Raw genomic sequence first — 13963 nt, 5'->3', positions numbered from 1 at the left:
TGCAGGATACTGCAGGCTTGCAGAGAAGCCAGCAAGGCACACAAGTACCCTGGAAACCTGGCAAATAATGCTTGCCTGCCCCTGCTTTCCTCCTGTAATTTCCCTGTTCTCTGACGTGTTGCTCATGGGTTCCAAGGGCTCGGGGTGTTTACATCAGGAATGCAGAGTTCTAGGGAGTGACCTAATGTGGTGACTGAAGCCTCGGTGTTTCACCTGTGGGCATAACTGATTTCCCAGGCTGCCTGAAACGGGATTTTTGGCAGAGCTGCCGTGCCAAGGTGCCCCTTGGAATGTGCTGGCTCAGATGACCTGCTTTCTTCAGGTTTGGCAAACCTCGGACACACAGCATTAAGTTCCTAGAGTGAAAGGAGATTGGGGTTTAACTTTGGGGTCTCTGAGCAGTGCAAAACCAGTGCTGCTTCACTTCCTGGATGGAAAACTGTGGGAGAAGCAAGAGCAAGAAACGATCCCTATGCTGCATTTACATCTGGGTGTGAACGTGGACTAACAGACCTAAATTGTGACTCCACTTAATTTAGGTCATGTAACTTCTGTTGCTTTTTCTGAAGAAGTCTCAGTCATCCAAAGCACTGGTGTGAAATGAGTGTAGGGGTGGTAGAATGGGGGTGCAAGAAATGGGGGGAACATAAGAGTATTCAGCTTGGAATGTTGTGCTGATTAATGAGGCATATGACTTTAGACTGTAGGTATTTTATTGTGTTTGTATGACAGAGACACTAAAATGACTCCTTCAGTGTTAGAGGTGTTTTGTTGGAGTGCATTATAATATTCTTCTTGAGAACAAAAGAGGAGACACAGGCCTTCAGTACCTGGTGGGGCTGGAAGAGAGGTGGAGAGGGACTTTTCGCAAGGACATGAATGATAGGACAAGGGGGAATGGCTTCAAACTGTTATAGGGCAGGTTTAGATTGGATATTGGGAAGAAGATCTTTACTGTGGAGGTGGCAAGTTCCCCCTGCACAGGTTGCCAGAGAATCTGTGGATGCCCCATCCCTGGAATTGCTCAAGACCAGGTTAGATGGAGCTTTGGGTAACCTGGAGTAGTGGGAGGTGTCCCTGCCCATGACAGGGGCATTGGAACTATGTGACCTTTAAGGTCCCTTCCAAACCAAACCATTTTAGGGTTCTGTGACCTAGGCCTCTATAGTAGTGCAGTGGTTTCCCTGACGAGCAAGCCTGGAGCATGTTTCAGCTTCACAACAGTGGACTTAAGATGGAAAATAAGGAAAGCAGTTCCAATTTGTGTAGTGAGCAGTACTGATATGGACATGGGCATCACTATCAGCCAGTTAAGAAAATAGCTTTGTGGGTGCTGAGTCCTCTAAGGTGATTGTCCTAATAAAGTTAGAATTGCATTCTGCACTATAACCCATTGTTGTACTTTGACTTCTGTAGGAACTTTTATTTTTAAATAAAACTACCAGTCTGTGGCTGTATGTAAGGGTTTCCAGGTCTCCTTTGCTGTTTCTAAACATAAACAATGAATACCATGTTAGGCTGAAAAGCAGGAGTGCCCAAATAAACTACTGGAGAGCTGTCATATGGGAGGGGAAGAGGCATGAGCTGTAATGTTTGACTTGGCTTCCTGTCTGCTGGAAGCAGGAAAAGAGCTGGTGAGAATCTAAAAAGTTTTATCTGAGTCCACATATGTCTCTTTTTACTTTAATGCCCTTTGCAAAAAAACACCAAAACCCCCAATAACAAAACAAAAAACAACCAAAAAACAAAACCCACCAAAAAAACAAAACCCAAAAAAACCCACAAACCCCCCCAAAACCCCCAAACAAACAAACCTCCACAAAGGGCAAAAAGCACCTCAGAAGTGTTTTCACTTCCATAATTTGTGTAAATGTTCTCATGCTGCCTTTGTATCTGAAAGCAAACAGAGCTGTTCTTTCTCAGCAAGCAGGGTAATCTAGTGTATGTACTTAGTATTATGTATAAAAGAAAGTAAAAGGTTTATTCTGTATGAAAAAGAGAGAGGAAGAGAAGATCTCTATTCTTCAAACAAAATCTCTTACCATGATCCAAACAATTAATTCTGTAGGTTTCTAGCCTGCTTCTGAGGGATCCCAGAAATGATCAGCAGAGCTCGTGATAGCAGATCTGCCCTGGCAGATTTCAGTAAACCCCAGCTACCACTTAGTTTTATATGGACCTGCATATCAAAAGATGTTGAAAAACACAGAATAGAGGAATTAGTACAGGAATCTTAAAAGGATCATGCACCAGCCACATTTCACTCTTGCACTGCTCATTTACTGACAGAAATAAGTGTATAGGCTTTAGGTAAGGGAAATGTTTATAGTGCTTGATGCAACACAGACAGCCTTCCTTTTTTTCAGTCTTGATGTATTTTCCTAAGAAATGGATTGCTATTAGCAGGTTTAACTTATTTTTAAGATCACAGTTACCATTGCTATGCAAAAAACAGTCCTGGCAAGGACTCTGTATCAGCTTGTGCTATGCCATCCTCTCTCATCTTTATTTATCATCACCAAGGCCACATGTCTTTTTAGAATGGAGGCACCAAAGCTTATTTTATTGATGGAGTACCAACTGTTGAAGTGCTTTGTGGCATTAGTATTTTTAAGACCAGCTCATAACCATTGCTGTGGTGTTATACAGTAACTACGACATAGCAGGTCTGCCTGTTCTGTTTTGCAGCCTCTGCCCTCTTCCAGACATCGTGTAACATCTGCCTGTTTACTTGGAACTTGTTTGCTCTTCATGCAGAATGAGTTTTGATAAAACTTCCAAGGCACTGGCTCAGGTTAAAGTATTTTGTGATTTAACAGAGGTGTACTGCTGTCTGCAGTGAGGCTCAGTGAACTCTGGAAGCCTCTGCTTCAGTCAGCTTGGGTAGAAATCCTCGGGATAGGATTAGCTGAGGACTGACTGGGAAAATGGGCTCTCAGTTCAGCAGGGTTAGACAAAATTTTGGAACAAAAAGAAAGTGTAACTGAACTTGCTCTTTCTTCTTTTTATTTAATAGGTTAATAATGCTTGTAAGCCAGAGGTGAAAGTGGCTCAGTGGAACAACATCGGGAAATCTGGCAGACTGGAAGAGCACAGCTGCCCCCCTGGGCAGCTGCCACGTGTGAAGGATGGAGGAAAGTAAAAACGAGAAGGTGAACCAGGCTCATGTTCTCTTCGACAGATTTGTCCAGGCTTCCACCTGCAAGGGGACTCTGAAGGCTTTCCAGGAGCTCTGTGACTACCTAGAACTAAAGCCCAAGGACTATCGTTCCTTCTATCACAAACTCAAGTCCAAGCTCAATTACTGGAAAGCCAAAGCCTTGTGGGCCAAATTGGATAAAAGAGGCAGCCATAAGGACTACAAGAAGGGGAAAGCATGCGCCAACACAAAGGTAAGAGCTTCAGCCATCATGGTCCAGGCAGCTGTTACCCAATCCCTCTGGAATACACAGGAAAAAAGGCATGGATTCACTGTAAGCCCAGGGAAGTTTCAGGAATGTTGTTGCAATTTTAACATTTGATCAACAATCACAGATTGCTTTTGTCACTACCAGATGTGACTGCCCACCTGAATGTTTGTATTTTATTCAGAAGCAGCCAGCAAGTTCTCACATTGTAAGTTTTTATGGCATCAGTCCTATAGATAGATGGCTTGGAAAATCTTAATTGGTCAACCTTTAATCTTGGTTGGCTCCTTTTTGCATTTTGATGGTAACAGGAATGTGTGCTGTTGGAGTCTAGGATACAAAATATGCATGTTTGGAAATTTCCGGTTTTGATTTGAAAATTCTCATGACTCTGTCAAAAACCCTGAACTTTTCTGCCAATTTAGCAAAACAGACTGTTTCTCATTATTTAGAAAGTGATCATTTATATTCTAGGTTCAAAGAAAAAAATATGCAGTGGAAACTCATACCAATTCTTTTATAAGATTGGTATGTGTGGTATTTACTGCAGGAATTTCTGCTTTTACACACACACACACACACACACATGCAGAGTGTTTTACTTTTTTTAAACCTGAATTATTGTGAGCTGGCATTTATGTGCTGCATGCCTACGACAGTGCATTTTGAAAGTGTTTCTTTATATCATTTGTCAAAATGTGAATAGAACAGGTTGGTTTTGTGAATAATCAAGCTCTCTTTTCAAAAAAGGCAAATAATACAGAATAGGATAAAATTAGAACAGAGTTCTGTTCTCCTTCATTTGGGACAATGGATGCTGCTCTCCATCTTGAATAGTCACCTTTTGAGAAAAAGAAATACTTTAATTGGAGGAATTAATGATTAATTCCTCAATATAGAATTGAGGGACAAATATATCTTGTTTAGAATTTGAAATTTGAGATCTGTGGACTTATATTTTCCCCCAACTGGATATTAGAAAGTTATATTAGTTTCTTAATTGTTTATCTTGTTTCACTTTCTGGTGGCCATTTTCATATAGATGGAGGCATTTTTAATGAATAGTAACACTTGGTAAACTCTGAAAATCAAACAGTTGGGCACTGCTGGTAGTCACAGTCGGCAGTATCTTCAACACCCCAAAAATTCAACCACTGTTAAAATTTACATTTTTCAGGCAACATAAAAAAGGAAGGATTTACTAGAAGATAAATGTAGTAGGTTTTGTGTATGCTTGGGAATAAGCCTTCCAAGCACTATGAGCATTGTGCAGAAAAATTCTAAATTTTCTGCAAAATTGATTGCCCTGGGTGTTCGTTAGATTCAGGAATTGCTCTTATTTTGAATGAAACATAATGGGTTGAACTGAACTGCTAGGGTGTTTAAGCCTGTGAAATGAAGATAGGTGGTTTATGTTTTTGTGACAAAGAGATGGAGGGAGCAAGATGTAGAGGTTTTTGACTTATTTGAATAATAGATTGAAAGAGGGGTTTTTGCATCTAGGCTCTGACTATATTTGTTAACACTGTGGAAGAGGTTGGCTCAATAATAGAGATGAAACATTAAAGAAGGGTTGTAATGGGTAGAGAAGTAGCTAGTGCTTGATTGTGAGAGCATATGAAAAACCAGATGTGAGTGGAGGGTGAATCCGGCTATGACAGGCATCCAGAAAATCAAATGTGACATTTATATTGACAGGAAGTGATGAGCTGAGTTCAGAAGGACATTAGAGCTCCATTTGGTTGTATTGGACTTGAATTAACAACTAGGCAGCCACAAGGAAATGTCAGAAAGGTAGAGATTTTAGCTTGGCCAAACTCTTGGAGAAGTTTTGGAGAAGTGAATTGACAGCTCTGACAAAGCTGATTAAAGCCGCGTGTGTGAATGAAGTGATGCAAAGACAGTTTACAGAGGAAGATCACACAAGAAATCATGGGTAAAGCCCCCTGGGAAGTTGGCAGTGAGAGGAATGAGAGAAATGAGTCCTTCAGATGGTGCTCTGGAAGAATAACTGGAGACCCAGAGGAGTACTGAGGCTCAAAAGTCACCAGAAAAGGGTGTGCTTTGAATAAATAAATGTAACCAAGTGTCTTTAAAACATCTCTTCAAGTACAGTTATAAAGTGGATAAACGGAGTAAAGCATTCTGGGTTTGACTGAAGAGGTTTTGTATCATCCAAAAGCTTAACCTATTTCATACACCAAAGCCAAGTTAAAGATAGTAAGAATGGAATTGGAGAACTGAGATTAAGAGAGTGATTGTAGAAGTAGCATGTGGTGGTGAGATAAACAGAGAGGCTTATGAGGTCTTGTGAGACTGTCCCTCACTGAGAAACATCAGAACTTGCTGGTGTTGGTGTGAAGGACCACAGTGTTGAGAGTGGGCAAGGACTGCAGTGGATGTATTTTTTAAACTAAATTTCACTATATATTCCTCCTATCTTTTTATATATGTTTCTATTAATTTCTTGTTTCCTATCCAAATAGTATCTGCCATTAAATGTTTAAATGTAGTTCCTAAGAGATAATCATAACTGTTCAAAGCAGAGGCCTTTTGAGAACTGAGTCATGTCTGATTTGATGTTTCCTAACTCGCTTAGCTTTATATTCCTGTTTAATGTAATTTGCAAACTGCTGATTAAAAGGTACAGAAATTTAAGTGGACATGTGGAGATGATAGAATTTAAAATAAAGATTAGGGCTTTATCCATGTCAGAACAGAAGTCAGTAATTTCTTTAGGAAGCCTGGCTTCTGCACACTTGAACATAAACCGGTTCTGAAATTTTCATGCTTTGTAGGATAGCTCTTAATTGCCCATTTAAAAATTGTTCAGGAATGAGGTGCTGTGCCTAGAGCTGGGCAGTTTGTGCACAGGGCCAGCATCCAGGCTAACCGGAATTCAGATAATCAGGGTTCATGAAAGCATCTTGGACATGATGGGTTGTTCAAATGTAAATAGTTACAAATGGTGCTCTCTCTTCATTGGTTATAAAGAGAATACAGCATTTCAGTTTGCATTTTATGTTCCATTACCATGGCATTGGTACTGGAAACTTAATCTAATCTGTCTGAAAGATCTTGAGCAAGAAGTGTCTTTGAGGGGTGAGACAGCTTCAAGTGCAGGGAGTTGCAGCAATTGCTTGGCGTCACTGAGGGGAAAGGGAACAAGGAATAACAGTAGCTGCCTTTATTTGGCTGTATGTGGCATGTCATGGAGTTACTGCTGACTGAGAGTGTCAGAAAGTGGGTTTTTATGAGACATCTGAAACTGGAAGAAGCATTAGAGGTGGAAAAGGATATTTTCTATTTTTAGTTGTGCTTTGAATTTGTTTTATAACAACATTATTTAATATTTTTGCAATGGTATTAAAAAAGGCAACTTTGACCGTAAATAACTTATCCTGAGAATTTTACATTCAGAGAACATCTAGAATCCTAAACATAACCTAAATGTTTTAAACCACATCCTACTATGAGGGCAGGGAGGAAGGATAGAGAGGAAGAAAACCTTCTGAGTTCCTGTGACAAAATTACAGGCAACTACTTTATAATTTCATGAGACCTGAGTTTGAATAGTCTGATTTTAGTACATTTCCTTTGATGTTGTACTCCATCATAAATATTTTACATGTGGAAATTTGTCAAAGAATGGAAGTCACCCAATTCAGTGTGTTCTTGCTGCTTATTGAAATCCAAGCTCTTTGAAGATTGTAGCTGCCAGCCAAGTAAAATTATTACCTAGATAATATGATATACTAGTTTTCTGAAAAGTTTAAAAAAAGAAAGACAAGGTGGTGTTTGGGAGTTACACTTACTTAGAAAGAAAGCAATATTAAATTGGAAGAATACAGTAGATCCTAACTGAGGATCCCTTATAGCAAATTACAAGATGGACACCTGTTCAGTATAGAATTTTATATAGGTATTTATTAACTCAGAGGTTGGGTGTGCCTTTTGTCCCAAATGGTTTCTTGGTCCTGAAGCCACTAAAGAGGCAGTGGTGTTATTATTCCCTTTCCTCTAGACTTGGGTCTCTGCCCTCAGATTTATGTGACTTCTTATCTTACTCAGTAGTCTTACGTGGAATTTGCATGTCAATAGTTAGGTCATCACTGCTGTAACTTGTGCTGGTTTTGCATCATTCAGGCTTTACATTTGCAGTTTCATGGTGCTTGCAGAGTTTAGGACCCAGTGAATAAGTGATGAGAATGGGGCAGCCTGTAAAAATTGTCAAATTTGGATGACCACTGAACACAAAGTTTTGCTTCTTGGGATTGGTTGTTTATCAGAGCGCTGGCTGATGGTTAAATATTGGCATACTTACAAATTTCTCAAAGAGCATTCTTGTGCAGCCATAAGGATCTGGAGAAGAATCACATGGCAGCAGCTGCCACCTCTGTAAGAAGGTCTTTATTCTGTGTCTCTGGTTTACTCGGTAGAAATCAAAGTACAATAATGATATGATGAAATGGACTGTGTACTGTTTTTATGTGACTACACATACCAACACTTTCTCTGTGGACCTCTGTTTCCGTGGATAAGAAGTGTCTCCTGACTATCTTGGCTTTTTAATCTGAAAGTGTTTTGCTGCATCATTCTGTTCTCAGAAGGTATTTCAACACTAGACATGCACATATTTTACATTCTCAACTTGTTTATTAGCATCTGATGGTGTTTGTGAGTAGAGTGGAAAAAGATAAGAGAGGGTGAAAGACCTTTCATATGACAAAGGTTAGGTTGGAGAAAAGATTTGTCTGGTCACACATAGTTTGTGTTTATGTGATGTTTACTTTCCTGAAGTCTCCTTTGCTGGATAGTAGAAGCACCGAAGCACCAACAAAGGCATAAGTTAGGGTGGTCTGATTTGGCTACTCTGTGTTATTCTGTTATTTTAAATGATGGTGTTTATAAAAACGTTAGTGTCTTGTGTTGATCTGTTGTAGCTGTTGCAATGTTACTGAAGATATTCTTAAGAAAGGCCAGCTCAGGGTTTGGAAGATGAGAGGAAAACTTGTAATTGTTTTTGTTTTTTGGGGGTTGTGTTTTTTGTGGTTTTCGTGGGTTTTTTTAAGAAAAAAAAGTGGAATGTGAGAGGGAGAAGCCTTCAGAAATATTGCTGGTACTTGGAGAGTTTGACTTGGAAGGTCTTCTTAAACTGTGTGCTTGCAACCATTGCTTTTACTTGCCTGCTCTGTGAGTATTTTCACTGCTCTGAAATACACTTCATTTTCAAGTCATGATGACTGCTTTAACCTTATCAATGGCAGAACTTGGTGGGTAGAAATAGAAAGACTGATGTGAAATTTCAGCTTATGTTTCAGACAAAGAGCACTTATTCCTAAGAGCTGTGGGATGCTTGGAAGCTGCTACAGAAATATCCATTTCTCCTAGGACTATCCGGTTACTCTGTGCTGGTTGTTTTGCAGTGTCTGATAATTGGGGCTGGACCCTGTGGCCTTCGTACAGCCATCGACCTGTCATTCCTGGGAGCCAAGGTGGTGGTGATTGAGAAGAGGGACGCCTTCTCCCGCAATAATGTGCTGCACCTCTGGCCGTTCACCATCCACGACCTGAGGGGCCTGGGCGCCAAAAAGTTCTACGGCAAATTCTGTGCAGGATCCATAGATCATATCAGTAAGTTCTTCCTTCCTGAGGAGAGGAAAGTGAGAGGAGGGTGTGGGGTAATGAAAATTCAGCCTGCCCCAGTCCCTGCTCTCAAGTTGTTGTGGTACAATTCAGCGTTGCCTTTGCATTGTGTGTTCTGGGCTGGTCATGGGATTAAAACATGCAGTGTTTATCTGTCATCTCTTGGGCATTCCTAAGGCAGAGCTTCTTCTTACACTGAAAAGTACACTTAAAGCTCAATTTTTTTTATTTTTTTTTAATGGATAATTTTTTGGGTTTTTTGCTGATACATTCCTGCAGCTGCTACATTATTCTGTTTCTCTTGAGCAACTTGTAAAGAAAAATTAATGCGTGCTTTTGAACATTCTTGTGAATTTCAGTCTGGAGGAAGGAAGAATGGTTTTTGGCTTTGTTAATTTTCAGAAGAGTGATGAAGCTACATTCTGATTAAATAGATGTTTATATGTTACAACTGAGAATAATCTTGATGATTTTTAAATTCTGTTAAATCAGTCTTCTTTGAAAATTGAATGCTTTAGTGGAGCTAGGAGTTATTTTTCTTTTTTCTTCCCCAAAACTGACTGTACATGGCACAGCCCGGTATTGCCCATCAGTCTGTGTTGTCGTCTTTCTTTTTGTTTTTAATTTGGGAACAAACGGTAAAAACGGAAGATCTTCACAACTTCAGTCTGGCAGATTGCCTTTTCCTTCTAATTTCTTTTCATTTTTATTCTTCCAGTCTTCATGCATTTTGGTTATTTTGTGTATCAGCACAGCTAAAATTTAGTGTTTAGGTGAAGGATTTTTTTATTTCAGTATCTGAAATACGACAGTAAGCTGTTTTCCTTCAAATTAATTGAGTTTGCACACTGTGATTTTCATTCTCATTGCCAAAGTTACCGGAAGGGGAAAGAGGTGGTGAGGAGTTTCCTATGCCCTCACTAACCCAGAGGTGCTGGGATGGAGGTACAGGTCAGTATACGGCCAGGCCGATCCAATGGCTCTTTGCCATCTGTGACAAGTGCAGACCTGCCTGTGCTTTCTTCCCTTCCTCTCCTGCATTTCATGTCCTGCTTGTTTCCCTTGTTGCTGGTTAGGGGACTGAAACATCCAAAAATTACTTTTTATGTTTTGAAGAGGGTTGGGGTTTCAGCTGTGTAGAATTTTCTTACCATGCTGTGATGTCACACACCAGTGGTGCCTGGATGAAGTGCTGGGAACACTGTGGGGAAGAAGAAAGTAGCACAACTAGCCTTTGAGTCAGGGTATCAGTAATGTCACACAGACACACGTGGGCTCTTGTACTCTTTCCTTTTTCTTCTATTTCTTTATCATCTGCCTCTTTTTGCAGGTATCCGTCAGCTCCAGCTGATCCTTTTGAAGGTTGCCTTGATCTTGGGAATAGAGATCCATGTCAATGTGGAGTTTCGGGGGCTTGTTTACCCTCCTGAGGACCAGGAGAATGAAAGCAAGTACCACTGAAATGGGCAGTAGAGAAGGGGGAGGTTGTGGGATGATACACAGAATCCTACTCCTTAACTCTGCTTGTGACATTAAGTCCTTTCCTTGTGCTCTATTAATAATAAAAGCTATTAATCCATTTTTGCTTCGATATTTAGTAGGATTTGTTTTTTCTAGTGACAAATCCAAATTAGTTACTGTATGAAACAAAGTCACCAGAAGGACTACACAGAAATAGAGTAAGACATGGTAAATTGTAATTGCTTCTAAAATACTTAAGCCTATTACATAACACTCAGATAACATTTTGAAACAACTCCTTTCTTTGCATTCACTGAGGATATTTATATTGGTGAATGATCCTTGTTATGCTTCTGGTATCACTGCGAAACCTGTTCTCTGATCGCCACAGGAGATGTAGATTACTTGTTTTTTGGCCTTTTATTGATGGTATAGATAGTAGAGAAGTTTGTAGTGGCCCTTAAAGGAATTAGGGGAGTTTTAGCAAGCTGTGTCTGCCTGTGATTCATGTGGAATTGCTGCACAGTTCAGGAATAGCTCTGTCTTCAGTGTAGCTGTCCTGCAGGGTTTCTTGACTGATCATGTGTTGAAGGATTTATTGATAATTAGAACTGGTTTTATCTGGGGGTTGTCTGTATTATTATTACCATTTATATTATCATTAACTTGGAGTTTCTCTACAGGAATAGGTTGGCGTGCATTGGTCCACCCCAAAACCCATCCAGTGTCTGAGTATGAGTTTGAAGTAATCATTGGAGGGGATGGCAGGAGAAACACCTTAGAAGGTAATGGTGTGACCATAATTCACCTCCAAACAGAGCTTTAATTTGTTGGAACAGGAGTGGCCTTTAACATGCCACTCAACATCTGGAAAGACATTTGACAAGTGATAGGGAGATGAAAAGTCCTTGTAAAAATCCATTTGTAGCAAAGACTTGGGTGGTCTTTGTTTTCTTCCTTTAAACTAACAAAGAAGGCTTTTTGATCTGGAGAATTTTTCCTACATTTTTTCTTTAGTTGAGTAGTGTTGTCACTCCTACCTTCAGACGTAGGAACTGAGGTGTTGAATATTACTCTGTGTAGCAGAGAATCCCATCTTATTACTTTTTATGGAAATTGCAGCTTTGGGAACAGAAATGAGAGAGGGGGACGGAGGGGAGCTTCTTCCGTAAACGCACTTAACTTTTCTGATGAAGCAATTGTTCTTTCGTCTATGGAGGAGTTTGTACCTCATCAGCTCGCTTCGCTCTCTTTACTTTGTGAGTGCACCTGTCTGTGGCACACTGAGCCTTCTCTGAAGGTGTGTCTGGTTTCTCAGCATTGCAACTTGATTCTCCCTGTAGGGTTTCGCCGGAAAGAATTCCGCGGTAAACTCGCGATCGCCATCACAGCCAACTTCATCAACCGCAACACCACGGCTGAAGCCAAAGTTGAAGAGATCAGTGGTGTGGCCTTCATCTTCAACCAGAAGTTCTTCCAGGATCTCCGAGATGCCACAGGTTTGCCAGCACTTGACAGATTTCCAGTGAAAACCGTTTGTCTTTAATATTACGACTTTGCAGCTCAGTTATGTGTGTTTAATCAAGAAACAAGCAAGGCCATCAGTCCTTGCTGCCTCTGAAATCTGACTTCCCTGTTTCTGCTGCTATTCTGCTGTACAAAGCAGATGTGTGTCGTTTGGGTTCAGAAGTGGAGAATTTACTTATGGTTTTCAGGAAATCAGAGGCCTAAGTGGGAAGAGGTCCTGAATCCAGAGTTCTCGTTTTTGCACTCCACATCTGAATGCAAATCTTAGAGTGGTGATAAATGTACTTTTAAAAAGAGGCAGCTTTATGCAGGTGAAATGTGCTGTCTGTGGTTTTGTTGAAAATTCAGATTTAAGTCACCCAGAGCGTGGAAGAAAGTTACTTAGCATTCTCTCTGACTTTTTCTAACCGTGCAGTTTCAATTTACTTTCTTCTGGTAGAACTTTAGTTGCACATCACTCCCAACTTGTTCACTACCATGTCTTTTGTTCTGTCACAAGGCATTGACTTGGAGAACATTGTCTACTACAAAGATGATACACACTACTTTGTCATGACTGCCAAAAAGCAGAGCTTGCTGGATAAAGGAGTGATACGGCATGTGGGTATTAACTTCTCCTGTATTCTCTGTAAGCTAAAATTGTGGTGACAATTTACTTTTGGTAAGGTGAAAGTAGGAAAATATGCTTCTCCTCCATCACATAATTTTGTTATACAGTTGTTATTTTAGAACATGAATGTAATTTTTTTCTCAAAGGCAGTTAATGCCCTTCTGAAGTATTTTAAACCATCAGATGAGTGTTACAAAACCTGTCCTTTTCAAATTTGTCTCCCTTTGTCGATTTGGAAGTTTTGTTCATGCCAAGATAAAATATGCTGAAAGAACATTTGGTAGCTTAGTTAAGCTTCCCTCGTTTTATGGGACTGAAAAGCGCTCAAAAGTTTCTTAGCCCTTTCACAGTCAGAAATGCAAGCAGGACCAATCACTGTTTGCAATAAAAGATTTATAGATTTTCTCCTGGAAGCATTAACACAGATAGGAATGAAAGAAAATACCAGGCAAATTCGTATGAGTGGATTTGGCAGAATTTTAATGCCAACTACCATATGTACCAATCTTAAAATAAACTTGTGGGTTTGACCACGGCACTTTAACTTTGCTGGTTTTGGCAGGACCATGCTGACACAGAGGTCTTGCTCTCCCGGGAGAACGTGGACCAGGAGGCTTTGCTGAACTATGCCAGGGAAGCAGCAGATTTCTCCACCAACCAGCAGCTACCCTCGCTGGACTTTGCCATCAACCACTACGGGCAGCCCGACGTGGCCATGTTTGACTTCACGTGCATGTACGCGTCCGAGAACGCGGCGCTGGTGCGCGAGCAGAACGGCCACCAGCTCCTCGTGGCGCTGGTCGGGGACAGCCTCCTCGAGGTTTGTGTTCATCTGCTGGGCTGTCAGCTCTGAATGAGCACCCATCCCTGAAATGTGTGCTGCCCGACAGAGAGGCACTGTAGGGAAAGCTGGTCTTTGGGGTAGAATAAAGTGGGTGGTTTGAAGGAAGGGTGGGAGTGTTGGGGAAAACAGAATTTTTAGCATGGTAATGATGTCGCTGAAGAAAATGTGTGCAGGGCTTTTTCTGAAGTTCTGTCTGTTCCATCTGCTTCGTGTTGGGACAAGTTGACTCTCCACAGAACCTACTGTAGGCCTGCTAGTAATTAGCATTTTGTAGTTGGTTGAAAAGTACTGTCTTGAAGAGAAGCCGTTAAGGCGCTCCAGGCTTTGAATTACTGTTGGAAGTAGAGAGACATTGGCTTTCGGAGGGCTCATGAGCTGTCCACCATACATATGGCTTCTTCTATCCAGTGGGAGAGTGGGAGTGGAGCTTGAAGCTAATTACAGAGTTATAGTTTCCCAGCAGAGTAC

General features: G+C 40.8%; 1 protein-coding gene across 10 annotated transcripts in view; it reads left to right on the top strand.

Moving 5' to 3' along the window:
- Positions 1 to 13963, top strand: part of MICAL3 (microtubule associated monooxygenase, calponin and LIM domain containing 3) — a 152917-nt gene that overhangs the window by 42862 nt on the left and 96092 nt on the right. For 9 of the 10 annotated variants that reach the window (XM_066319448.1, XM_066319447.1, XM_066319444.1 and 6 more), the window contains exons 2-8: positions 3017 to 3392; positions 8834 to 9041; positions 10384 to 10500; positions 11198 to 11299; positions 11858 to 12013; positions 12541 to 12641; positions 13214 to 13471. In XM_066319448.1, coding sequence (XP_066175545.1) covers positions 3129 to 3392; positions 8834 to 9041; positions 10384 to 10500; positions 11198 to 11299; positions 11858 to 12013; positions 12541 to 12641; positions 13214 to 13471 — 1206 coding nt within the window. In that variant the 5' untranslated portion in view covers positions 3017 to 3128. Of the gene's footprint in view, positions 1 to 3016; positions 3393 to 8833; positions 9042 to 10383; positions 10501 to 11197; positions 11300 to 11857; positions 12014 to 12540; positions 12642 to 13213; positions 13472 to 13963 lie in introns of those variants that run through there. The other variant, XM_066319449.1, reaches the window with a different exon arrangement.

Source organism: Sylvia atricapilla, chromosome 5 (genome assembly GCF_009819655.1).
Source record: "Sylvia atricapilla isolate bSylAtr1 chromosome 5, bSylAtr1.pri, whole genome shotgun sequence".
Taxonomy (NCBI): domain Eukaryota; kingdom Metazoa; phylum Chordata; class Aves; order Passeriformes; family Sylviidae; genus Sylvia; species Sylvia atricapilla.
This window is presented reverse-complemented; position numbering and strand designations above follow the sequence as displayed.